The 27,059-nt window shown below is 39.1% G+C and overlaps 1 protein-coding gene across 1 annotated transcript; it reads left to right on the top strand.

Moving 5' to 3' along the window:
• Positions 1 to 26,788, top strand: SLC1A2 (solute carrier family 1 member 2). Its single transcript, XM_042814286.1, has 10 exons — positions 1 to 142; positions 2,019 to 2,171; positions 2,758 to 3,008; positions 6,428 to 6,596; positions 9,551 to 9,677; positions 13,246 to 13,479; positions 16,174 to 16,368; positions 18,402 to 18,536; positions 23,319 to 23,550; positions 26,717 to 26,788. Exons 1-10 carry the CDS (start codon positions 13 to 15, stop codon positions 26,786 to 26,788), a joined length of 1,698 nt encoding a protein of 565 aa, XP_042670220.1. The 5' UTR covers positions 1 to 12.
• The last annotated feature ends 271 nt before the right edge of the window (positions 26,789 to 27,059 follow it).

Raw genomic sequence — 27,059 nt, 5'->3', positions numbered from 1 at the left:
AGCGCCAACAATATGCCGAAGCAAGTAGAAGTGCGGATGCATGAAAGTCATTTGAGTCCAGTGGAGCACAGATCTGGGAACATATGTGTGCAGTTCTTCAAATCGCTCCGCAGGAATCTGCTCCTGACTCTTACTGTATTTGGTAAGCTATATCTGCCTGTCTGGGTGCTTTGAGGATCTGTATTTGTTGGTGTAAGACCACAGCCCCTTTCTATGCTCATCTGCTGTTCTAGCTGAACAGTCAGACAGTAAGTAGGACACCTTTAGGCATTGCCCCTCTAATTCAGGTGTGCAAGGTGTTATTAACACAACATGGAATGAGTCCACACAGCTGAGCTACCTGTCATCTCTGGTTTAGAATGGAATGTAACTGAAGTCCCAAGGTGGGTCAGATCAATGTCATTCAGTGAAACCAAACGCAATGCAGATTTTCTCTCCGTTACTTGAAAAAGGAGAAAAACTTTCAAAATTTACTTTTTCTCATCTTTTTATCTCTCAGCTCACACTGCTGTTAAGGTTTTTCCACCCCTCTGTAGCTGTAAGCCAGCGCTCAGTGATCTCATCCTGAACGTTGCCTCTGGTTTTAGCAGCTTCCAAATATGGAACAGTTTGACATTTTATTGTAGCCCCCTGGCTCTTTGCCTGGCTCATTTTCACTGAAAGCCTAACAGCGTAACGCAGCAAATTCATAGACATACTCTATTTTGTTATTGTTTGAAAGACTAACAGCAGCTGGTTGTGAGCTACAGATTTCATAGTCGTATTTTTAAGCCTTGAAAACACATACTGCTGAAGTGTTTAGACAGAGTGTTTGCACTGAATCATCTTTAGAAGGTGGCTGATGCAATTCCACAAAAGTTTTAAGTAAATGTATATTCTGCATCATATCAAACTGATACTACAAAGAGTATAGTTGCTGCAAATCACAACTTAAGCTCTGATGTCAAATTTTGTTACAGTTGAGACTGGGATAAAGAAAAAGACAAAAGCATGCTGAATGTAGACATAGAATATCCATTTATGAAGACCCTGATATGGAAGTAAATGTGTTCTTTTTTCATTTAGACAGGGCTTTAAATCTCAGCTCTGAGAGAAGATTTTAGGTGTTCTCACAGTACACTTGTGATGAAGAAATTCTTTGTGGTAATGACTATTAGAGCATGTTAGTACCATGAGAACAGAAGGATGCGGTCCATCAAAGGGAGGTAGCTGTAAATTAGTACTAAGAATCAGATTTTTCTTCAATCAAGTTTTCTTCATGTGTTACATTACAGACACTTTAAAGGATGAATAACAGCTCTGTAGGAGTAATTTCTGTTTTGAGTAGAAAAGCGGTGTCTGGCTGCCTGAAAGATCAATCAGGATTTGGAGGGAAGCTGGAATTGACTAGGTCTTTTATTAGCTTAATTCCCTAGTTTGCTTAGTAGTGTGCTGATAAAATCAGAGATGACCACGTTACTAGTAAATGACTGATGTTCCCCTCCAAAAAGCCCCAGGTCAGCCTTGAATCTGTTTTCCTCTCAAGACTATTTTAGCTTTCCTGTAGGGCTTTTCTTAGGCTGTAAAATAGCTACTTATGCTGTTTTGCTTTCATGCAGTATCATTCTTATACTAAGAGCTAGATGTCATGCTGAGAAGAGTCCCAACCCTGAATGACCCTGTGTGCATCACTACATCTCAGTGCCTTAGGTTCGCCTGCATGTAACTCTCCCATAGTGTTACAAGGACTATACAGTATTATTAAACCTCAAAAATATTGTGGGGAAAATACAATGCAGAAGCAGAATAACATATTAGGTGCAAACTGAGGACTATTTCTCTTTAGTTGTGAAATATATTGTAAGCATGTTACAGCTGGTATCAATCAGAGGATTATGCCTTCCAGAATCAGTCTCTCTAGCAAAAAACAACCACCTTCCATAGCTATTTTTCTTCTAGGCTTTTCTGATAATCAATGAACATGGATCAATTCATGTATACTTTTCTTTCCTACTTACTCTCTTTTACTCTCCTTTCAGGTGTCATCCTGGGTGCATTATGTGGTGGTCTTCTTCGTCTAGCAACGCCTATTGACCCTGACATCATCATGTTAATAGCCTTCCCAGGAGATATACTTATGAGGATGCTAAAAATGTTGATCCTCCCTTTAATTATCTCCAGTTTAATCACAGGTAAGATCTATTAGCCATAAATACTTTAAGGTGCTTGCTACAGAAATCACCTGGTTTGCTTTGTGTGTGTGTGTGATCCTGTCAGGGATTTTGCAGTTGTAGTGTGTATTTGGAGTTAGTTTAATTTACTGACTTTGATAGATGCTCCAGTGAATTTGTCTTCAAAAATATGCTGACATACCACCTTCCTGAAGAGTTTTCTTAATTTGTTTTTTTTTCACCTAATTCTGAGATTGAACTATGTGAATTAAGGTGTCATGACAGCAGAATGCCTTGCCTTAAATCTGTGCTGTCATCCAGAACGTGAACAATATGCAGCAATATAAGCGAGAGGTGGTATGAACTCTTCTTTATTTTTTGATGTCTCCTGCACAGTCAAATGGAATCTCAAACTATTCTCTTTAAAGTAGCAACAGCAGGCATTGTTCACATAAGATTTGGAGGGAGAAGTTTCAGTGAGAATTTCACAAAGAGAAAAAGTAGGCAGACATTAACATTTACAAATTATACAGCATTTCCTATGATGCTTATTGAATTGGATATTGAATCTCTGTTTGTTTGTTTCTTAAAAATAAAACACATGCAGGACTGTCTGGTTTAGATGCTAAAGCAAGTGGTCGATTGGGAACGAGAGCCATGGTCTACTACATGTCCACCACTATTATTGCTGCCGTGCTGGGTGTGATTCTGGTTTTAGCTATCCATCCAGGAAATCCAAAACTCAAGAAGCAGCTTGGTCAAGGGAAGAAGAACGATGAAGTATCTAGTCTGGATGCTTTCTTGGATCTGATCCGAAACCTGTTCCCTGAAAATCTAGTCCAAGCATGTTTTCAGCAGGTAAATCCTACTCCTTCAGAATATCTTTTAAAACTTCTTTTACTGACCAAGTTTGTCTACAGAGGTAGTGATGCTATTCAGACAAAGAATGACAGAAACAGTGATGCAAAGAGAAATACAGGTCCTAGGACTTGAGCAGGTAAATGAAAGAACATTATTTGTAGTTGTTTTGTTTCGTAATTATTATTTAATAGATTTAACATTATTTTTAGTTTGTTACCAAGTAATCTTAAAAACTTTTCCTCACTTTTTATACAATATATAAGGGCATGAATGATGGCTTGGTGCTGAGTGACTTGATGACTTACAGAATCTTTCACACCCACTGAATTTGGTCTTAGTCATTAGCTACAAAGTTGATGGCTCTATAGTGCCCAGTGTATAATGGCTGAATGATCTTCATTCAGGCTGGTTGCCATGGGAACGTACTCTGAAACCCAACTTCCCATAGTATCAAGAGATTATAGCCCTATGTTGAGGATAATACACTCAGGTGGCTGATCCACTCACAGGTGGGTACATCAGGCCAGGTTTGAGGCACGCTGGGAAAGTTGGATGTTAGACCCTGTGTTGCTTGCTTAAATAATAAATTTATTTTATTACATAAATTTTGTCAAAAAAGCTTTTTGCCAATAGTTAATAAAAATGGCTTCACATGGAAGCATAAAGGAAATAAGAGATCAGCAAGCCTGCCTTTCTCAAACAAATTTCTTATATGTGAGCTGCTTTTTCCTAAAGCTAAGCTGTTTGGCAGTAATGCAGACTTTTTTTTTTTTTAAATGAAATAAGCTTTGTTGCCAAATATGCCCTTAAAAGCTCCTGTGTGAAATGGCATGAGCTGTGATTATGGCTGAAGAGAAAGGGGGGGGAAAGACAGAAGAGGCCATGGGGGTGAAAGAACAGAAGGCAACCTAAGATGCCAAAAGGACATGAATTTCTTCACTTCTTCCACAGTCTTCCACATAAAAACACATAGTCCTTGGGGATTTAATGAGAGAACATTCTCAATATTTCCAGATCATCATGGGAATGTCAGTCATGTGGTCAAACTGTGGTTGGCCAAACACCACATGTAATGTGAAATGTGTTTTTGCAAAATGGAGTGTGGGGAGTACAGGGTACTTGTGTTTTTTTTTCTTTCTTTCCCTTGTTTAAACTATAGAAGAGAGAACTAAATTTCTCATCTGCTGAAAGTGGCTGAATACCTTGGCAAAAGAGAAAAAATATGGGAGAAAAAAAAAAAATTAAGCTACCCATGTAAAATAATTTTCTTAAAAGCTTAATAATGCTATTTCAGTGTGTGTAATATTAAGGTTTAATTCACTTCATTACTTCCAGATGACCAATTCCATCATTTGTTTCTTAAGCTTACCAATGCAGACCCATTTCAAAGCCTATAGCAATCAATAGACACAGTCCTGGTAATTTCAGTGGCACATGAAGGACACTCCCTTTTGAGCTTATAGCCTTCTTAAGTTTCCTCTTATCAGATTCCAAATTAATTGCTAATGCAAGCCTCTGTCACAAAACTACTTCTTATTTGCAAAGTCAGTCACAATCCTTTCCACACTGAAAGGAACTTGTCTTCCTTTAGTCCTTAACTACCCAGTAAAGGAGTTAGGAGGAAAAAATAATTCCTTCCAATGCAGACATTTATGCAAAGTTTCTCCACAAGCAAAGTTTCACTTAAGTTTCCAGGTTGCCTCAGGAGGAAGAATATTCACAAAATTCTTGCAAAGGTTGTTTTTGAAGCATACACAACAGTGATATTGTGCAGCAGTGATCCCAATGGGAGTTCTACAAACAATTAAGGGATTAAATTGCAATTTTGATATAGCTCATCTGGCAGCTGAACTCTGAACCATCATGGAATTTCTGTAGCTGTTGATTTTTTTTTTTTTTGGGTCAAGAAAAGAAATTCATAATTTATAATAAAAACTGCTATTCCAGAAGAGGATTAAGTTAAGCCATGACAGAGAAATGGGTGATCATGTTTAAATGACTGCAACATTCAAATAGCTTTCAGGCTTCAGATGTTGTTGTTGGAATCTAAACTGCATGTTAGTCATGAGGTTGTAAGTACTATGACCACATGCAGTGGAAGGCTGAGGACCTCTATCTTAATTGACTGTTGTGGAATTTCTGAGTGCTTTGATGTTTTAAGTTTAATTTCTGCGACTTCACTCTTACATTTCATCTACTTTACAAAAAAATATATATAGCATTGATAACATTTCTCAGATAAATTTGAACACTTGAAAAAAATTGAAAACAGGTAGAAATTGATGGTTTCAGGACAACTGAAGAGTTTCTCAAACAGGAGCTGTGCAGGTTTTCTGTCTGCAACCCCCTCTCTAATGTAGATAGCAAGTTTGGTAAGGAGAGATGTAAGGTATGTTAAAACAGTATGTGATGTATCTGGATCATCATCTGTAGTACTACAATGTGTGATCTCAGCAGAAAGAGGATGCAAATGTTCTTGAAAGACTAATGCGTGGCTCTAATGCCTTGCTCAAACATATTTCTAAGAGCACAGAAAATAGGGAGCTGGTGGGAAAAGTGGCAAAACAGTCATGAAACATCTGTTTCAGAGCCATGAAAGGCTCAAGGTGTTATCTAGGGAAAAGGCAGTCCTTTCACTGATTTTTCTTTTTTCCACCCTCATACCCCGTTTTCTTTGCCTAGCCATAAACTTGAGCCCATTCCTTCCTCACCATTCTTTCCTATCTTTCTCCTGACCCTTCCTTTCATGTGCCAGGAGAGTTCCACAGTCATTTAGCTACTGATGCCTTCTTATTTTAAAGGTAGTCAGATTTGATTTAGTAGTTATCTGGTGGTTTAAATCCTTCATTATGTGTTTATTAGAATGTTTTAATTAGAGAGCTCTGGGACCGTGTGCATTTCATTTTAAATAACCTCAATCACTGAGTTGGAAATAAGAATTTTTGAGTAAAGTTAAGCATCACTCTACAATAACTTGAGCTGGGCAGTCCATCCTAAATAACAAGCCTTACTGTAGAGTTGTTGCTGTGACTGATTTTAGAGATACCCAACTTTCAGTGCTAAATAATTTACATCTATGGGTAAAATACAATCTGTGAAGCACCATTTGTGAACCATCTGGAGAAAGAGGCTAGCTATCTGTAAAACATTACACACTAGCAAGAAGGAAGGAATATTTGCCATGCTTTCACACCAGAGTCACAGTGAAGATTCCCAGGACTGCGTGTCATTTGAAACTATTGAAAAACAAACTTATTTTTGGAAGAAGGGGTAAGAGGTTGTGGAATGTGTGCCTAATCCTTTAAAAATATAGTTCTCCGGAGTTTCAAGTGAAAAGTTATTATTATTTCCTGATCTCTCATATGGAATAAATCCAGTCTATCTCCATTCTCATCCTCTCTTTTTATTGCCTTCAGATCCAAACTGTCACCAAGAAAGTGCTGGTGCCACCACCCATTGAAGAGCCGCCTAATGTTACTGACTCTGCTTTTGCTCTGATGAATGAGACAGTGCGTGAAGCACCACCAGAAGCCCAGCTAGTCATTAAGAAAGGACTCGAATTTAAGGATGGCATGAACGTCCTGGGTAGGAAAACTTGCCTGTCAAATATCTACATCATATGCATGATGCAGCTTCTAGCTGTGACTGGGTAGTCAGTGTTGACTGATCTGCTCCTCAGTGCAAATTCAATCTCAATAAATAGTTATCATCTTACCTCCCGGCTTCCCTTGGTCTCTGAGATGAAAACCAAACAGTCTTGGTAGAACTACAACGATATCACCAAATCAAGTGAATTATTCTGGAACGGCAGCTTTACGGGAATTATTTGGAGTACAGTGAGGAACTATGTAGGAGGCATCCAGAATATCCTTTCATCACAGAGGTAGCCCATCTAGACTAATAGTAATGCATATTGGCAAAACAGTATGGAGGAGGGCTTCAAGAGGCTGTGCTTTACCCACTCTCTGATGAATTTGAACTCAGTTGTTTCTATTAGGTTTCTTGGGCAAGCTGAACTAGATTTTGGCTTGAGGCACAGCCTGAAGTGAGAGGTGGGGTGTGCACCGCACCACCCAAGAAAAATCCCAGAGAGGCTTGACACATCTCTGAGTCACAACTCCCTCTCTCTTTCATCTTGGCTGCTGACCTTTACCAGCTGCACATTATGAACAACTGCCATTATGCCATCTTGTCTGTACAAGCCAGCATATGGGGGTGGTACAAAGGTTTTGCCTATCTCCCACTCTTTCCTGAAGCACCTGTTCAAGCTGAGGCAAAGGCATGAAGGAACAAAGAGCTGCCACACCACTCTTACTTTCTCCTCTGTGCTTAGACTCAGTTTTATCAGCTCAGAAAGAAGTGATCCTTCTTCACTTTCTTTGTGAATGTGGGCGAAACTGGTCTCAAATTAGCCCTCAATTTGTAGTGCTCATCAGCACAACCATGCTTAAAGACTCACGTGCTCCGCAGCAGCATGTTCACAGGGTGAAGGTCCACACCTGTGTTTATAGGTACTGCCCTCACAGTGAGACAGCATGTGGCAGTACTTAAACCACTGCTTTATCCCACCACTAGGCTTTCACTTTTTAGTGGCAGATGGCCCCTTACAGACTCCTTACAGCTGATGAGCAATTCCTACTAAGCCAAGGATTGCTATGCCTGCAAACCACCACCATGTGTTGGTGAATTGGCTGGCAGAGGCAGCTTTACTTAGGCAGGGGCATGATACCAGTAAACTGACCTGAGGTCAATTTTTTCCTCTTTGGGAAGCAGCCTGCTTAAGAAGAGCTGGAGCTACTGTAGTGAGCTTGCCACTACAGTCCCTATTCCTCTGCATCACTAGACAGAAGAGCTGCTTTCTTGCAAAGGAGCAGATTGGAATTTTGCACCATGTGAGACAGCAGCCCATTGGTCATGCTGTTACCATCACCTGCATTTTTTTTTTTTCCTCCTAGATCTTACTTTGTGCTAAAATGAAATTGTATTTCTGATGCAAGAGATGAAGTACACTTAGTGTGAAATTTGTGCTGATCCCATCATAGATAGAATAGCTAGAAGGCTGAGTAAAATTCATACAGGAAGGAAATGAACGCTGTTAAAACTATAGTTTAGGTGGGATATTTACTGGGGTGTTTTGACTGATGATTATCAAATGTTGCAGTCATTTGTTGTACATTTTTTCATATATATGAAGTGAAAACACTGAGGAATTGCCATCCAGGTTGCATAAACTGTGCAAACCAGGCAAATTCCTGCAAATGTTAGCCAACTTCACTTCTCTGAATAAAGCAGCAGCTAGCCTGGAATTGACAAAACGAAACCATCTACAAACATTTTCTGATGTGCAGTCTGAATTCCAGGAAGTTACTTGGTCTTTGACTAAAAAACTTTTCATTATTTCTCCATGCTCTGCAGCACACATACGTGCACATCAGTGCTCTAAGTGACTCAGCAAAAATAAGTCGGTGCTAGACAGTGACCTTCTATGCAAGAGAATGGATACTTAAACACCACAAAAGGTTTATTACTAAACCCAGTGAAAAGATGTGAGACAGAATGTCTTTTCCCAGCATAGCAGTAGCTGAAATCCATCCTTTAGAATTTTTTTTTTTTAAATCCTTATTGGTTTCTCTTTAGGAATTTCCCAGAGTTCACACATTTGTTAAATACTGAGTTCGTGTCATGATTGAAAATCTACCCTCAAGTGATGCCTTAACTTTCAAACCACCTATCAGTATCAGCTAATAATCTCACTCAGGACATTATAAATTGCTCAAAAGTGAGGGTTAGCTTTAGAGAGACAGCTTCAAAGGAACACATGACAGGTGCACTGATAGTTCAATGCTGCATGCTTTCTCACCTTAGTCACCTAAATTTAAGGAGCCCATTTTTACTTGTATTGAATCTATGATTAGATATGTACTCTCACTGAAACCATCAGCAGCAATCTGTTTAATGTGAATGTAATGGTTAAGCTTGAAGTACAATACAAACCTTCTCCTCCCACCCCCACCTTCTTAACTAGGCTACTCCTGATCTGCAAAAGGTACGTTCTGGGGTTGCTACTAGTATTACAAGACTGACTGGTCTGCAGGTTGAATCTGCCAAGCCCTTTTTTTTTTTTTTTTTTTTTTTTTTTTTTAACCTTGCTAGATATGCTGTTGGTCTCTAGTGACTATTTCAGCAACAAAAAACAGTCATGGTGTGGTGCTGTGTTGCCTCTCCTATTTGCCGGGGGCCATGAGGTTTCTAACAACTGCATAGCACTGGAAATACTGTGGTGATCAAGTCAATTAAAAAAAAATAAAAAATTTAGTTGACCTGTGAAGTTAGAGTGTGGTAAAGTACTAAAGGATATTCTGTAGAATAGAATCATGAAAGTAGAGGGTGAGTTCATGCTGAAAAGACCTGAGAGATGTATAGCACACTATAGTCACTCTGAAAAGTGGATTAGCAGGTAGCACAAAGACACCGACTAGGTGCGAGATCTTGCTAAAACCTATGTTTTTTACTTGCTTTTAAAACTTTTTTCTCAATAGGTTTAATAGGATTCTTTATTGCTTTTGGCATTGCTATGGGGAAAATGGGAGAACAAGCCAAGATGATGGTGGATTTCTTCAATATCCTGAATGAGATCGTAATGAAGTTAGTAACTATGATTATGTGGTAAGTTCAAAGTCCTAACTTATGGAACAAAATAGGTAAATAAATAAATTTATCTCAAAACCCTATTACAGCATATAGTAAACATCATTTGTTAGTAAACAGTGTAATGAAATAATTTGGTTTTTAAAGACTTACCAGTTATGTCAGAACCACAACAGCATTATTTCTGTATGCTGAACATTATTTAGGAATCATTTTGAAATATTTCTGAAATTGACAAGCTTTGTCCTTTGTTTAGTAAAATCCAAGACATGAAGGTACCAGCAAAGACCTTCAAATGCCACATTTGTTATTGACACGCATTATATAGGAAGACAGTAAGCATACAAGAATACCCTATGTTAAGAACCTCCATGTCTTCCTGGGAGGTTACAGAGCAATCAGAGTAATCCCAGAGTATTATCTATAAGGTATAATTACAAAGAAGCCTAAAGACATACTTCATTTGCTGTCTTCTATAATAAAAATACTTCACCATCAAATAAAATTCCAGTGGTCTTCAGTGATGCATAGTTCCTCCCCCATAATTTCAGCAGAATTTGAGTTTTGGAACACCACAGCAGTAGAAGATGCCTGTCCTATTTTTGAAGTACACCCATTTGTAATAACGGGGCTTGGCTTGCCTTCAAGCAAATGACTTACTCTGTGAAGACTAAGCTCTTGTTTATGTTTCTGGAAGGGTACTGGCTCTTTTTTTTTTTGGTGATTATTCTGAGGGCTTCCCCCAGAACTGTTGGCATGCAGCGCCAAACCTGGACATATCACACAGAACCAGTTTTTCAGAACATAAAAGTGCATTGCTACTTTTGGCATCTGTAACAATATAACGGGATGGAAAGTACCACAATAATAGCAGGGTGTCAAAGTCTACAGCTACAACAAATGAGAATGAGCCCAAATACAGCAGCCACAAATACAAAAAATGAAGGAAAAGAACTGCTTACCTTGGAAGACCTCAGGAAAGCAGGAAGCTCCAGCATAATACTCTTACCTCCACTGCCAACCCTTAAATGAGGTCTGGAAAGGGGTGGATCCTGACTCCACCCCTTCCGGTCACTCAGGTGCATTGCATTGCATGCACCTGGGCCCTGCCTTCCCACCAGGTGCTCAATCACTGCTTCAGATCCTGACTTGGCATTTCCACTACAGCACTGTACTGCTACATTTGGTATCTCCACAGTCTTTCAGAAGAAGAAATACCTTCTCCCAGTACAATATGTATGCAAGGGCTGATCTGAAACTTAATACCAACTATTTTATAACGGACCGTGACGTAAGTGGAACGTGTTGGTGGTATGGCAGGAGAGATTGAACCTTCCCATAAATATTCTATTAAACTTTGTTGCTGTGTGACAGACGACAGCAGAGGGACAGTCTGACAAAATGGTGACTGACATGGGAATGTGCATTAAGCAAATTGGTGGATTACAATCAGGGAAATATGTGTGGAGCTGAATATCAGCTTCAATGCATTGGAAATGATGGTGGCAACACTGAAATATCACAGTTTGTGCCAAATGAATCTCATGAATGCTCAGAAAGGAACAGAAAGTATACTGTATGCAAGTTTGCCAGAACCTATTGAAACAGTATGATGCTGAAGGTGACAGTTTTCTGGATTGTATAATTTACCAGTAATGAGATGTACATGGTGCCACCACTACGAACCAGAGTCACAATGGCAGTCCATGGAGTGGTGATGTGTGAATTCCCTTATAAAAGAAAATGTTCAAAACGCAGCCCTCAGCAGGTAAAATGAGGTGCATCATTTTTTGGGATAGCGAAGGAGTGATCCTTCTGGATTTCCTGGAACCCGGACAAACCATCAACTCTGACTACAACATCACAATTCTGACTAGGCTGAAGGCTTGATCTTCCAGAGTCAAGCCACAGATGAAGACAACCTTTCTCTTGCAATACAATAACACCAGGCCCTATACCAGTTTGAAGACCGTGGAGCACATTGGCCTTGTGATCTTGGCTGTCCTACTACACACCAAGTTGTCCAGATTTGGTGCCTTCTGACTTTCATCTATTCAATCTGATGAAGGATGAACTGTGTGGGCAACATTTTCTCAGCAATAACACCATCACACTATCATAGCAGCTGTGAAACTGTGGGTCCCCTCCTCTGGTGCAGATTTTTATAAGTGTCGCATTCAGGCTCTTGTTCATTGCTGGCAAAAATGCAGAGATAATGGTGGTGACTATGCTGAAAAATAGCAGTTTGTAGCTGAGAATTTGCTCTATCAAACAGTGCCATTGAGCTCTGCGTAGCTGTTGTAGTTTCCATGGAAGTAAATAGGAGGCATTACTTTTGGAGTTACACCTATATAATTGGTATATGTATCACCTATATCACCTACACCTGTAGCTCATTGTTACCCATGATTCATATGTGTCTCTGGAAATTAGTTCCTGAGTCACAGGACTGCAGTATGCCTCTTCCCTGAGGCTTTAGATGGACAAAGTTTGTCAAAAAGGGAGAAGGGTGCCTGAAGCACGAGTATTCAACATCATCAGTGTTTGAAAGGAAAACTTAAGCAAGAGACGTGAAGACAGGAACAGTGATGTAGAAATGAGCTGAACAAAGCAACTCAAAGAGATGAATTTTTCTTCCTGTTATGCTTCTGCTTTTCTTTTAGGGGATCTTGCTGCATAAAAAGTTGTTTTTATTCACAAAGCCCTCCTACTTTTAGTAGTTACTGCAACTTGCTGATCTTGACTGTGCATGGAGAGAGGCAGCGACTATCGTCTAGTAACACTCCAAGGACTTATTTACTCTTATTTCACTTAGCACCAGTTGGTACACCCAGGACATAATACCTTATCTAAATTATGAAGTTTCCATTGTAGTCAGTGTTGCAATGGCAGAAAGCCATTAAAGTTTCAAGAAATTGACTGCAAATTTCTGTTTCTTTTTCCTGATGTGCTTTTTATTCCTATTTTCTTGACAAAGAGATTGGTTCTGGGAGTTCTACTTGTTCGCTTCTGTCTAGAATTGTTAAAGAATTGCTGTGGCTAGAAGCAGCATTTTTTTGTGTGTGTGTGTCTTTATAAAGACAACTGTATTTCAGAATTGCATTCTGTTTGGCTTGTGATCTCCCTGCACAGAGCAGTGGGCATGGGGCAACTCCAGTAGTTAGCAGAGGCTCTCAGGAGCACGCCATGTAGCTGAAACAAATAATACAGCTTCCTGAAACTAGATGAACAATGAGTTGTGAAAGTTAAATATTAAAAACAACTACTACATTCCTGTACAAGCCTGTGTAATGTTATCATATCCTCAAAGGATGTCATTCCAGGATCAAACACTTTTTGGGAAATGCATATTCCATTCAGTAGAATGGAATGAAATGAACTAGATGTGGAATTTGCTGGAGATGGCCAGTGTTTTCAGAAGAGGTGTGAAAGCAAGCCACTGAATTTCTGTCACATCATGATCTGCATCTCAGTGTTGAGCCTGAGAAGCCCCTAGTCTTTCTCTGTCCTGTATTCTGTTAAGGACGCATTTTACAACTTCATGCTGCAAAGATCAGCTCCGTATATGTTTGTTCTCTTTCCCCAGGTATTCCCCTTTGGGCATTGCTTGTCTCATCTGTGGAAAAATCATTGCAATCAAGGACCTTGAAGTAGTTGCTAGACAACTTGGCATGTACATGGTAACTGTGATTGTGGGCCTTGTCATCCATGGAGGAATCTTCCTGCCTCTGCTTTACTTTGTGATAACGAGGAAAAGCCCCTTTTCATTCCTTGCTGGGATTTTCCAGGCATGGATCACAGCACTAGGCACAGCTTCCAGGTACACTTGAGAAATAACAGCTTTCTTTTTTTTCAGCGGATCATAGGATGCTGCTTTAAGGTCATACATCTGCTGTTCTGACCTTCATTTTATGCCACTGAATAAAAACTTTTTAAAAAAATCCAGCCTTCTTGGAAGAAGTAGGTTACAACACACACTGGGGATTTTTACAGAGACTGTACAGCCCACTGAGGAGAGTTGGGAGACACACTTTTAGTTTTCTTTTCTCACATAGACCAAATGACTTGTATGCAGTTACCTCTGTCCTTGTTTCACCAGCTGGGAAACAGTGATTATACTATTTACTTCCCTTTTAAAAGCATGTTAAGGCTAGTCTCATTGCCCTGAGGGAAAAAATAGCCCTAGGAGAGAAATGAAAGAAATGGATAAAAGTCTCTGATGACTACTAGCTGCTTCTTGTATTGACTTATAATGGTAGTAGAGATCTGCAGAGATGCAATAGGATTTGTGTATATCTGCTGATCTCAGTGAAGATTTCAGTGCATTCAAGCCCCTTTCCTTCTCTTCTGTGGAGGACACACGAGAGATCTTGGGAGCTCACAGCATATTAGGCTTAAACAGAATCTGGTTCCCAAGTTACTATAATGCCCTCATTTTGTTCTTTCATCCAATTTGACTGATCAAGGGGACTTCAGTAAAAAAAAACACAAAAGAACCCTGAATATATTAGACTCCTATGCACTGTTAATGCGGAGAATAAATTCTGCTTATGGACTTACCTCAGTATTATGTTTTGAATTACTGGCCAGACAGATATGAACCAGTTCATAGCTCCACAGACAGATGACCATGTGACAACAATCACCATCATACAAGTCTAACCTGGTACCTCTGGAAGCTGCAAGTGCTCTGTACACAGAGACCTATTAAGGCTCTTGGTTTGGTTGGGTGAGGAACCATGGAAGGAGACTATTTACTGTGCTATTTTAATAAAGAAACCTTGCTTCTGTGGTCTGCTAACGTGTCCTTGCTCACAGTGACAGAACTGGAGAGGGAAGATATTTATCTAGTCTCTACCTGTTGAGCCAGCCAGGGTATGTTATGACACTGTTACCCTATGGCTGATACATATTTTGTGCTGGTGATGTGTTCTGTGGAAGTAAAGGTAAGGTGGCATTTGTATTTCAGAAGAAGAGTTATTGTACTGGGTTTTAATGTGTGTTAGTGAACTACGCTCTGTTCTGTTCCTCTTTTAATAAGATATGGGAGTGCCTTTACTGTAAAAGGCAAAGTGATGATGAAACTGACTTCAAAAGTGAATTGCAAATATTAGTTACTGAGTCACCGTATAATTTCATCCGTCTGCTATAAATATAACCTCTACAGTAACATATGGAAGAGCAATACTTTGTTTTTAGAAAGTATGAATTCTCTCTGATTTGGCTTAAAAGAGAGAATATTAAACATTCAATCAACATCAATTAAAATAAATCGTAAATGCGTGTATATATTTGTAAAGACTCTAGAACACAAGTGATTGGTGCTGTGTATCTGGCTTGATGGCATCTATTAAAAACATCTGTTAGAAAAATCAATAGCAAAATCAATAGCATCTCTGCAGTAATGGATGAATTTTAGTGTTGGAGATACTCTGAAATTACAAGGCACTAGAAGCAATATACTGTAAGTATTTTTCTGAGAAAATATGACAGGTCTTTATTCCTTTATAAGCAAACTAGTATTTTTGTAGGGGCAATGACACCAGCATCAGTGGTACGTGATAGTGAAGGCCTTTGAGAAATTCTGCCAACTCAGATGAAGAAAAGCAAACAAACCACAGCAGATGTTCTTCAGCTTCTGTATGAGACATCAATTAAAACACATTTCTCAAGGTCAGGTTTGTTTTCAGAATGGCTTTTCAGGCAGCAACCAACTTCATTTAGTGGTGAACTTGACCTCAGAGATAATACGGAAAAGTGAGGAAACAAAACACGCTCCTGTGTGGGTTTCATACTTGTTGCAGCAAGCCCTTTGCCTGAGGCATGCAGACGTGCTGGGGAAGGGAAGTAAAAGATATTTGCATATACAGGGAAGGAATATGTTCTGTTTTCAAGAGTATTTTTAGATGAAGATGTTTTATTTTGAACAAGTGAATAGAATAGCCTTACTGATTCCCACAGAGCCAAGACACTACGGATCAGTGCAAGGTGCTCCCTTCCAGCTGTCTTTCACATCTCTTCTTAAACTCCGACCATGTTTGATATTCTTTCCTGTCTTCCACTGTCTGGGAGCTGCATGTGTTTTGTATGTATTTGCTTACTTTTTTTTTTTTTTTTCTCTTAATTCAATAATGCAGCACTGACTTCTCCCTTCAAAGTAAATTTGTAATCAAATACATTTAGGATTTTTCCCTACGCTTGTAATTCTGTTCATCAGAAAACACTAGGAACTGGCCTCTTTAAGCAAAATGCAAGAAATAATTCATGAATGAGTCTGAAAGCTTCATCTACAATCTCTCAAGCTCTTGCCTTTCCTGAAGTCAAGTTCATGCCTTGGCCTCAGTCCCATCTCCAGCTAAATGTAGATTTAATTGAAACAACGGCCAAAACTTGGAATCACAGCTGAAAGTAGAAGCAGAAAGTAAACAAAGAGCAAAATTTCTGACTTTGTTTCCTCATATATGTATTACATTAAAATGACGTCTTCTTTACTTATTTGCTTTCTCTCCTTCAGTGCTGGAACATTACCTGTCACATTCCGCTGTCTTGAGGAAAACCTAGGCATTGATAAGCGTGTAACGAGGTTTGTTCTTCCTGTTGGAGCAACTATTAACATGGATGGAACTGCCCTTTATGAAGCTGTGGCTGCCATTTTCATAGCACAGATGAACGGAATTGAGCTGGATGGAGGCCAGATAGTTACTGTGAGGTCAGTTTAAAATTACTGCAAGATTTGTTTCTACAGACAGTAAAAGGCGAAGCTTTCACTTGTCTGTCTTCTCAGTGGCTGTGAAATCCACTGTGAAAACCACAGATTTCTAGTAATGCTGTGCGAAAGAATGGCATATATGTAGGTCCTGGCTTTCCAGTGATGTTAATCTTTAATCTTTTGCAGCCTCAATGCATTCTAGTGGTGTTTGTACAGTTTTGCTGTTAAAGATGCTCTGTGAAAACTGCATTTTTTTTGTTCAATACAGTGCCTTTTAGTATAAATGGATGCCCCAAGTGATACATGGGGCATTAACTTTCTAGAACGCATGTGTTTATATACATTGGAAGAGAAAAATACTCCTAAACATGTCTATGTCTTTGGGTTTTTTTGTTTGTTTGTTTGCTTGTTTGTTGGGGGGGGGTGGGGGGGTGGAGGGGGTCATTTCTGTGAACAGTAAAAAAAGAATGGAATCAATGTAAAAAATCCTGAGGGTGAGATTGCCTGCAGCACAATCTAGGTACTCTTGGACTTTTTCTCTCTAACCCAGAGAATGCTAGCTCTATTCTTTTGATATCAGCTCTTCATATTAAGGACCATCTCTGGAAGAACAAAGGAAAGTACCCATTCAAAATGGGTAAAAGTGATTCAGGATGGTTTTACTGTAATGGAGTTTTAAGGCCCATTAGATACGGTGACTAATAAGAAACAAAGGCAAAGTTATGACTGCTGCAGCTTTAGTTAATTTACAGTGGAAAACTTGATGAAGACACCAGGCGTAACATTTTGAGTAGTTAAAATGTAAACCACAAATGAAAGCTGCCAAATATGGCTTCTTCCTGTAGTTTTCACCCACCCACCTTTCTTTTATTAAGCCCTTTTAACACTTAAGAAGTTTCTGTGTAAGGATATGTAATTCTGTGTTCTTTACCCAGCTGTATTAGCAGCAGTTTTTCCATTTCTTTAGCTCCTGCCCAAGCCCCTAAAACAGTAACAACAAGGTTTCTAAAACATTCAGTGATGCTTCTAATGAAGACAAGTGATATATTCAGGTCTAGCCTGATAAATGAGAACAGTAATTTCAGAGATGCCACTTCTAAAAACCAAATTACAATCAGGGCAATTAAAGCCAGCTAAGCCCAAATCTGAGTTATGCCTCCTCCCTCCTCTGAGGAACTGGCTCTAGCTCTGTCTGCTCACACCAAGTTAAGGCTGTGGTCGTCAGCTATGACTCACATTTGATTAAGCAGTAGGCAGTTTTGGACTATGTGGGAAAACTGTTCTCTTCACATAACAGAACATTTCTGCTCCAATGTTGCAAGAGCCTATCCTATATGACCCCTATCCTTTCAGCTGCCAGTACTAATGAATGGGAAGTTACTAGCTTTTTCCTGCCAAACCCAGGATGTGATATTGGGGATATTCAGATAACCTGGATGCAAATTCACAATGACCTTATTAGTCTTTGCCTAGTCACAGTTACTTCATATTGATCGTGCAGATTATATCATCTCTGGGAGAGGGTGATCTCAGATATGGTGGTTAAGCCAGACTGTTCAGACCTGAACAGTGTCAGCTTCTTTCCCATGCAACCCTGTGCATACTGTTATGAAAAGGCCAGCAAAGAGCCTCTGCTTGGCAGAGCTTGGAAATGCTCTCTCACCAACTCAGGATGGCTGTGCCCAAGAAGATGACACCACATGCAGAGCCTGATGGCAGTGTGAAGCATCCCCTGCCTGCTGGAATCTGTCTGCAGGTTTGGAAGGCCAAGTTGCACTCTAACCCAGACATCTGATAAACACACTGTGACCTGGACTGTCCGGGTCAAACCCAGCCGTCTGGCAGGTCTAGATCAGGCTGACATCCTCATAGATTAGTTCAGACCTGAACAGTGTCAGCTTCACCTCTTTAGGTACCATGAATAAATATAAATGAACCATCTAAGAATAATACGTTCCTACTGATCACATGATTAAGCAACAAAAGTTCATATTGCTCTTCCTGCTATTTTCATTTGATTTTTGTTTTTGCAGTTTGACTGCCACTCTTGCAAGTGTTGGAGCTGCCAGTATTCCTAGTGCTGGACTCGTCACTATGCTTCTCATCCTGACTGCAGTGGGTCTTCCTACCCAGGACATCAGTTTGCTTGTTGCTGTTGACTGGCTATTGTAAGTTGTGCTGACTTCTCTGCTCAGTGCAGAAGAAGAATGAAGGGAATGCTTGCTTGTCTGCAGTGCTTTTCAGCTATTGATCCTAGACAACTCCAAGAATCTCCTGCCAGATGAAGCAAAAGAGAAAACAGGCACGAACCATTTGATAAGGAAGGAAACACTGAAAGCAGCTTCTCAGGGGATAGAAATTGTTACAGAGCTAATAAGGTCCATTTTTATGAGCAAAGGATGTTCTCGTATGAGCCCAAGGATCATGCATTTTTGTCTTCTTAATAATGCCTCACAGATAGCAGCATAGCATATTATGATCAACAGCCATCTCTCCCCTGATATACTTGTACGTAGTAAAGACGTATTTTTCTATTGTTCCAGGAGATGTAAGTGTTCTATACCACTTGTGCATTTCCTCCTATGCTTGCGGTCTCAGCTGCTCATTTGCAACTTGTAACTTTCAGTCCCAGATACACTACTAAAACTATGCAAGAAGCAGAAGCAGTGTTGAGAATTTTAAGCTAAACCAGAAAATTATTTTCTTGTAATTGTATCTTTACTTACTGAGAAAAATTCAAGGTCTTCATCAATTCTTCGACATTTCTTCTGTAGTGTATCTGTTATTACCTGTCTTTTCACTATGAGTTGTGAAGAATGGTGTACAACTCTGGATTCTGTTTCAAGGAAAAATGAAAGAATCACAACTTGGAAAAGCAGAGGAAAAAATTACTTACATATTTTATGTATAACTGAATATCATGATATCATGACTCAGAATGTCAAAGTAGGGCAGGGTTCAGTAGTCAGAGTGCAGCTGGCATAGAGAAAAATGTGATATTCTGTGGGTTTTAATATATTTCTGAGGTCATGATTGAAAACAGGAAAGTGTTGTAGACATCTGCAGCTGGAAAGAAGGAAGCAAAGGGAGGGGCATACTCATTTTAAATCTGTTTTTACTGGCTCTCACAGCGGGGCAAATAGGTAGGTTTCTGCAGCTGGTAGGAGGATGTGCAAAAGAAGCCTATGGTTTGTTTGTTTTTTTAGGGAAATGTCATTTAAAAATATTCCTGTGGATTGAGAAGCTCTGCCCACACTAGCAAACCTCAGAGCCGTTAGTTACCAGCAGTTATGATCCAGCAGTACGTGTTGCTTTTCAGGCTCAGCTTAGGTGTCGTTACTTCTGGCTTATCCAGCACTGCTTAGAGAAAAAAAAGCACCTTGCTGCGGAGCTGTAGAAGTGTTGAATATAAGTATAGGAAGCAAGACTTAGAGTAAGTAATTCAGAAAGAAATATTTTATGGTATCTTTCCAAAATAAATGCCAATCAGAAGAACCTTCCAACACAAAACTTTGGTTTTGGATCCTTCTGGCCGAACAGTCACTTGTGCAACTCCAGAGTGGTTCAGAAGTGAAAGACAGAGGAAAAAGGGAAAGGAGACAAAAGATGAGATGAAAAGCTCTCATGTCCTGACACTAATGCTGTGAAGTTATGCAAAGTTTGCTGGTGAAGATACTGTGCTAATTAGCATTTGGCAAGGGCTAACAGCTTTGTTTTACATCGTCCAGTGGTTGTGTTGAAGTCTAATGAGATATGAAAAATAAGATTGCTTATGTTGGAGATGGTAAAGAAAGGCACGCAAGCCAACTTTTGAGCAGTCTATTGGGCACACAAACCCTATATAAGATATCTGAAACAAAATGTCATGAAAACATATTTTCTTTACTTACGAACATTGCCTTCTTCCATTTCTTTAGATCATGAAATAAAACTACAGCAGTATTTATGACAGAACGTAGAGGAGAAAGTTAAGAAAATCTTTGAGGCATTATGAAAGCCACTTTTCTGGGACAAGTAGAAATATTTTGGAATAGTTCAATTTATAGCAGTTGAATTCCAGTTAACGAAAGCTTTGCAGAAATGGCCTACTGTATGAATTTTTCAGTATTCCCAATGAAAGGAGCTATCAGTTGATTTTACAATACTGCCATCATCTGAAACTGCAGTCTTACCAAAAACAACTTTGCAAGATTTGGTCATGGTGCAACACAAAACTGACTTTTGACTGGCTTTAAGCTTGGCAGTTTTTCCTTCAAATAGGAGCCAAAAGGTTTCCGTATCGATTTCTTCTCAAGTCTCTCCAATATCTAAAGATTAGGTTGCTAAACCTTTCCCCCTCCCACACACACATACAAAGTGAGCTCTTTCACCAGGCAAGTTTCCCAAGATTTCACAACCCTCACAGTTTTCTCAGTTTGAAACTAAGCACAACGCAGCAGTGACATTTAATAGGACAGCAATTATATGCCAACAGCTGCAATGAAGCAAGCTTATTTTGCTCCAGCTAAAAGCTGGCTTCTTTCCAAATGTGAGACTGACAGGCTTAACAAATATCATGGCACAACCTCAAATACAGTGATATTTTGCAGTGAGGAAAGAGGAATTAGAGAAAATGGGCTTGGGCAGCCAATCCAGTATTTTACACATCTACCTTTGTTCAGTAACTCTGTTACTGACTTTGAGTTCTGACTTTGCTCCATGGCTTAGTTCCAAATTCAGAACATCCATTACTCTATATCTAGGTGTTATGAATCAAATGAATTGAACAGAAAAACACAGGAGCTCTTTTCTACAACAGCTAAGAAATAATTGCCTAAATGCTAAACACATCACCAACTCTCTGTATTAGCAGGTGTGCTAATATTTTAATGTTTCTAAAATATAGTAAGATTGATATACAAGGTTTTCAAGCTTTCAGAGAGCAGGAGAACCTTTTTTTTTTTTGCACATTAGCATACTATGTATGTGCTATTACATTAATAACAAGAGGGCCTGCCTAATTAAGTTCTTCTTCTTTCTGATTTATATAAGCAAGCTTCCAGTTCGTATTTATGCCACTTCATGGAAACTAGGCATTAATCCTTATCAGGTTTTTCAGAATTACATTGCAGCAATATCAAAACACACTCTTACCAGATGCTGAGTTGGCTTTTGAGTGAGAACTTTGTCTTTCCATTATTCCTCTCAGGGTCTGTTATGAAGAACACAGAAGTAGTTATGTTGGGCAGGTGACTAGACTGCAACTTTCTGATATTAATTTTGTTTTCAAAGTTCCAAGAAGCTGGAATTATTTTGTTGGTTATTTCTAACAAAAGAGTAAACTCAGTCTTACTTCTCCTTGGGTGTTCTCTGACCCCAAGGAAGTCAGAAGCACTTTGCTGTTCATTTCTGACAGCTATGACTTTGCTTGTTTGGTTGTAAGAAAGTTTCTGGTCTACATCAGCTCACTTAGTGTAATAATGCTCTGTAAGAGCGTGCAGTTTGTATTACAGAATCTCTTGGCTAGTAACATATGAATATGGGCTGACACTTCTGCTCAAATGACCCTGTCAGAAATTGAATCATGCCTCAGTTGTATTTGTGTATTCTCCTCTCATTTTTTGGCAACGCTTATATTATCTCTCCCTTGTCTGGCATCTTTCAAAATCTAATGCTGCTCAGAAATAAAAATGAAGCAGAGGTTCTTGGAGCACTTAATGGGAGGGTTCAGTACATTTGATGGTCTTAATTAAAAGTAACTCTTTAGAAAGTAATTTTTTCCTATTCTGTCACTCTGACAAGGTTTGAAACAGTTTTCACAGGCATGGGGTGAGATCTGTAAAGCATTTCATTCATGTGAGGCAAAACTGGAAGGATGTTGTTGGTTTATCTGTTTTGGGGGAGATTATTAGACTTCTTATTTGATGGAAGAAAAAAAAATGGGGGGAGCTGCTTCAGCTCAGATATAACACCAAAACTGTTAGCTCTTCACATCTAGGTGGCAGGTGTAAATGATTTCAAAACGTGCAGTGCATCCTGTCTGCAGTAGGAAAGACAGCAGGAGCACTCAGTCCTACAGTTCTCTGTAAGAACATCTCCCTTTTTTCGGAGGTTTTGGGCAGAAGTCTGAAATGAGGGAAGATCCACGGCCATGACCTCACAGCTTGCAGTCATGCTGTAAATAGGAGACAGGAGAAAGGCATCCTGTCTGGAAAGTGCCAACAAACATGCTTCTTTGTATTGGAGCACGTGGGCCTCCGCTGGCACACTGTGCAGTGAGGGGCACTTGCTACTGACATGCTGCCACAGGCTCATCAGTTTGTAGGCTGTGACCTGTATTTGGCTGGCTCATCCACTGTGTGCTGCCATACGGTAGTGTGGGCAGGCATGCTGCCATCTGACAGATGACCATCTGTAAACATGGTGCCAGCAGAGGAGCTGTGATGGCCTGAGCCATCTCATGAAGACGTTTCAGGCGTTTAATCCCAGCAATTTTCTCACTAAGAATAAGGGGAGGGGCTGTTTGTTAATCCATTCCAGCAATCACACACTTCATCAGATCCAAAATCCTTTTCTCTGACTGTGTTACGTACCCTGATAAATTCAGATTAAACAAAGGGCAATGATGTGAGTCTGGCACCCTGACACTGAAACCTTCAGCTGCAGAAGGAGGCGCCAGGGAGATCTCAGCAAAGCACAGCTCTGCAGTTTGGCTGTGTCCTTGTGCAAACTCTTTGCCAAAACCCATGAGAATGAGCAGCTGGGCCATGGGAGTTAGCACATCCTTCCTGCCTGAACACGTCCTCTGGAAAGGCAAGTTTTTTCAATTTCACTTGAAAGCTACCATCTTTCTATTCTAACAGTGCCATAAATCTTCTGAAATAAGTGCAACAACTGCAACATTAGCAGGGCTTTCAGGCCTTTTTCTTCCTCTCGTGCCATTCAGCCTCTTCCTTTTGCTTCTTTTATAGGGACCGGATGAGAACATCAGTCAATGTAGTGGGGGATTCTTTTGGTGCTGGCATCGTCTACCACCTTTCCAAGGCAGAACTTGACAGCATTGATTCTCATCATAAAGAGCACGAAGACATTGAAATGACCAAGACTCAGTCTATCTATGACGACATGAAAAATCATAGGGAAAACAACTCAAACCAGTGTGTTTTTGCAGCTCACAACTCAGTCATAGTAGATGAGTGCAAGGTACCTTTCACATTTATGGATATTGAGACATGTATATAGCAGTGCATGCTTTGTTTTATTTTATTTTTTAACCTGCATGTATTCTTGAAATTGTTCCGCAAATAACATTGTGACAACAAGCTCCATGAACCCCAGAATGAGTTTGAGCAAAAGGTGATTTTTGCACTCTTCGTAAAAGTTGTCGTTTGAGGAGAAAAATCATGTACATTGTTTACATATCAAAAGGCAAGACGCAGCGTATTATGGAATATGCCAAGACACAGAAAATATGGCATCACCTTCTGTGGACATTTACCTAATTTTCTTTGGCAACAGAGAACTTAATTGCCAACTTCAAATGAAGGGTGTCTGCAATCCAAATACAGGTGTTGTCGTTTGCTGATTGCCTTCCATGATATGCTGTTCAGAGATGGACATATTGAATGCACTTTAGCATCTGAATGCTCCTGCACTCATACAGCATGCTTACGCTTTGCTTCCATCGTTCCTGGATCATTAAGACACAAACATCATATTTTCTTTCTAATCCTTGCTGTAACTAACATGGATTGTTAATAGTGATAATAATGTCATGATCAGAGCAACGTGAGCTTGAGAAACCCCACCGGTTGAAGGAGAAGACAGCTGGGGTGGTTAATGGCTAGAAGTTTACAAAGCACCCACCACTAGGACAGTTTAGAATCAAGAGAGTTTTTAAATGAAAAGGAGAAGAAAGAAACTGTAACAAGCTAGAAGCTTTAATTTCTTTTGAAATTCAAAATCTTTTGAAAAATTATTATTTTTAATTTATTTCTCTAATCTGATCCTCTACATTGTCTTTGACACAGTGAGCCTACATCAGCCGTTTAACCAAGAAGATTCTCTTGCATCTTTTAGATGCCACAACTGAGCCAGTATCTAACTGTGAATGCTTACAATAAGTCCTTTAGCAGATAATCACGTAGATTGGAGATAAAGTTTTCTTCTAGTCCTTTCACCTGCCTGTGGCCTGTCTGGAAGCATTCTTTAGAATACCCTTTTTTTCAAATGCTTACTTCTAGATAACGTCAGGCCAAACCTAAATTGCTAGTGGACAAAGTGATATTGAATTCGGGAAAACAAAACAAACAAACAAAATACAGCAAATAACAAAAGAAGAAGGAATTTACTTGAAAAGAAATATCTCAAGATTTTTTTGATTAATTTCTTTGAAAATTATTTATTTTGGAGAATATTCTATTTTCTGAATCAGGTCTGAATTCTGATTCTATTTCTGAATCAGGTTGATGGAGCTGAATACTCCTTTCCATCTCTCAGAGATCCATGCCAAGCTAGAAACGAATCACCTTTGATACAGTATTTACTGTACTTTCTTTTCTCCTTCAGTTTCTCTTCTGATTCCCATCAGTTGAGTTACTGTTTTACCTCAAAGACATGGATTCATGGTGCAGTATAACATCCTAAGTATGCTCTTTAGTAGAAATCTGGGACCAGTAACTTATGAAGTATTTTGCCCTTTTTTTTTTTTTTAATTGTTTTATGGGCTTTCACTCTGCACTTTTAAATTCATGAACAGAGCCAGGGTTTACTGGATAGGGCATAAGACTGACTTTGAGTGGGTCACTTGTCTGTCTGCAAGCTGCCAAGAGGATGTGGTGTTACTGTCCAGTTTGTAAGCTATGAACATATCCTGACATTTGCAAAGCACTTGGATGTTGAAGTGGTCTACAGCTCCTAAGTGTTAGAGTATCAAAAGCAAAAGAGTATAGGATTTGGGGATTCAAAACAGCCGTTCGTTAAATCTGAAATGACTTCTCTTCATCCTGTCAAATGTCCTGGTGGAGTGAAAAGTTCACTGCAACTCTGGTCAGAGTTTTCAAAAGCTAATCTGCTAGCATGTGCTTTCTATTTACAGTCTGTAGTATACTCCGTGTATTGTACTACTAGTTTATAATTTTGCATGGTCAATGTACATTTTTAATAAGTAGTGTACCTTTACATGGGGGTAGAGTGGATGTTACTGCATGATGTTTTTGTATTTTTTTATTATCACATTTCACATGAATGACTTGATGTGATTTTAATGTCTGAATAAGCTGTTCATTCCTGTACTTGCATGTTTTCCCCTTCCATTATCTAAGAAAAAGCTTGACTTCATTTCAAAATCAGTGCATTTTGTCATGTTTCCGTGCCCCAATGCTTCCATGCATCCAGTTTATCCAGCATGGGGAATTTCATCTCTGTCTTTAAGTTTTCATTTGAAGCTGAGGATGTTATTTTACAAGGTAAGTTAGGAAAGATTAAGCTATCCATTTGATATTAAAAGAAAGGTTCTCTTGCAGTTATAAAGATCTAGATCATTTTTATAAAGTTAAACCAACATTTTATCTTTTTTTCTTCATTTTTTAAAAATCATTTGTCTGGAGCTACCTTTATTGAAGTATATATTGAAGTACCTCTTTCTGGGATGCAACCTATTGGGCACTGTTCACCGTGAGTTGGTAGATCACTGTAGGTCTTCTACCATACTATAAAATAAACAAAATATAGCACAGATCTTTATGGCCAAGAGTGATGTGCTGTAATTTTTGTGAGACAAAAATAGCATTACTATGGATTTTTGGTCTGACTGTAGTCATAAAGTTTCACTACTCTATAAGAAGTAGTGATATAATGAACAATGCTATCACAGCGTAACTTCTGCTCCTTTTCTTTAAAGGTGGTGTAATTGTAGATGAGATTCTATAGATACATATCTGTGATTATTCTGGCCTTGTACATTTTTTGTATCCTTGCGTCAGCTATCTTGCTCTGTGAAGGAGTTCTACTAAAAAAGTACGACTTCCTAGATCAAAACAGACAAAGAAATCTGTTGCTTAAATAACCCAGAAAAAAAATTTATAGACGATAGGAGTATAACCTGAAACAGTTATTAAAAACAAAACTACAACAAAGAAAATAGGAAACATTTTTTCTACTGTTAGTGTTTTCTTGCCAGCATATAAAATTCACAGGAATCTCACTATTTGTGAGTGTTGTGAATTCTGAATAAATATATTTTTCATATATAATAAGATGTGGTGTATCTAGTTCCTGTAAATATCATGATCTTCCTTATAAAAGTAATGACTTTTCTTGTCAAAGTGCCTTGGCCTTTAAGTCAGTTGTTGATGATAATTACTTGCAGGTAACATTGGCAACCAATGGCAAATCCGCAGACATCAGTGTTGAAGAAGAGCCTTGGAAACGTGAAAACTAAGGGAAGAGATTCCCAGCTCCATCTTTAATAAATCCTGAAGCTTTCTTCTGGTAAAAGATATCACAATCAAGGAAGATTTTTTTTCTCTCTCTTTTTTTTTTTAACATCTACAGTTTCTGCTTAATTTCTTAACTGACACTTAGCAAAGATCTCATATAGTCAATGTAGTGTCTCTGCCAAACAGTGATCCATAACCATCTGTCTCCCTTGTGTTACTGTTTGGACAATGCAGCTGAAGAATACTCCGTGCAGTGTGATGTGTTCTCACCTG

This window comes from Centrocercus urophasianus, unplaced genomic scaffold, assembly GCF_019232065.1.
Source record: "Centrocercus urophasianus isolate 14NV4802_14NV808 unplaced genomic scaffold, USGS_Curo_1.0 seq_14, whole genome shotgun sequence".
Classification (NCBI taxonomy): Eukaryota; Metazoa; Chordata; class Aves; order Galliformes; family Phasianidae; genus Centrocercus; species Centrocercus urophasianus.
This window is presented reverse-complemented; position numbering and strand designations above follow the sequence as displayed.

Bases quoted from the DNA above. Each gene is read 5' to 3' on its own strand.
- SLC1A2 (XM_042814286.1), top strand. From the start codon at position 13: ATGCCGAAGCAAGTAGAAGTGCGGATGCATGAAAGTCATTTGAGTCCA. The intron at 6,597-9,550 runs GTAGGAAAACTT...TTTTCTCAATAG, and splicing joins GGATGGCATGAACGTCCTGG to GTTTAATAGGATTCTTTATT. The intron at 18,537-23,318 runs GTAAGTTGTGCT...CTTCTTTTATAG, and splicing joins GTTGCTGTTGACTGGCTATT to GGACCGGATGAGAACATCAG.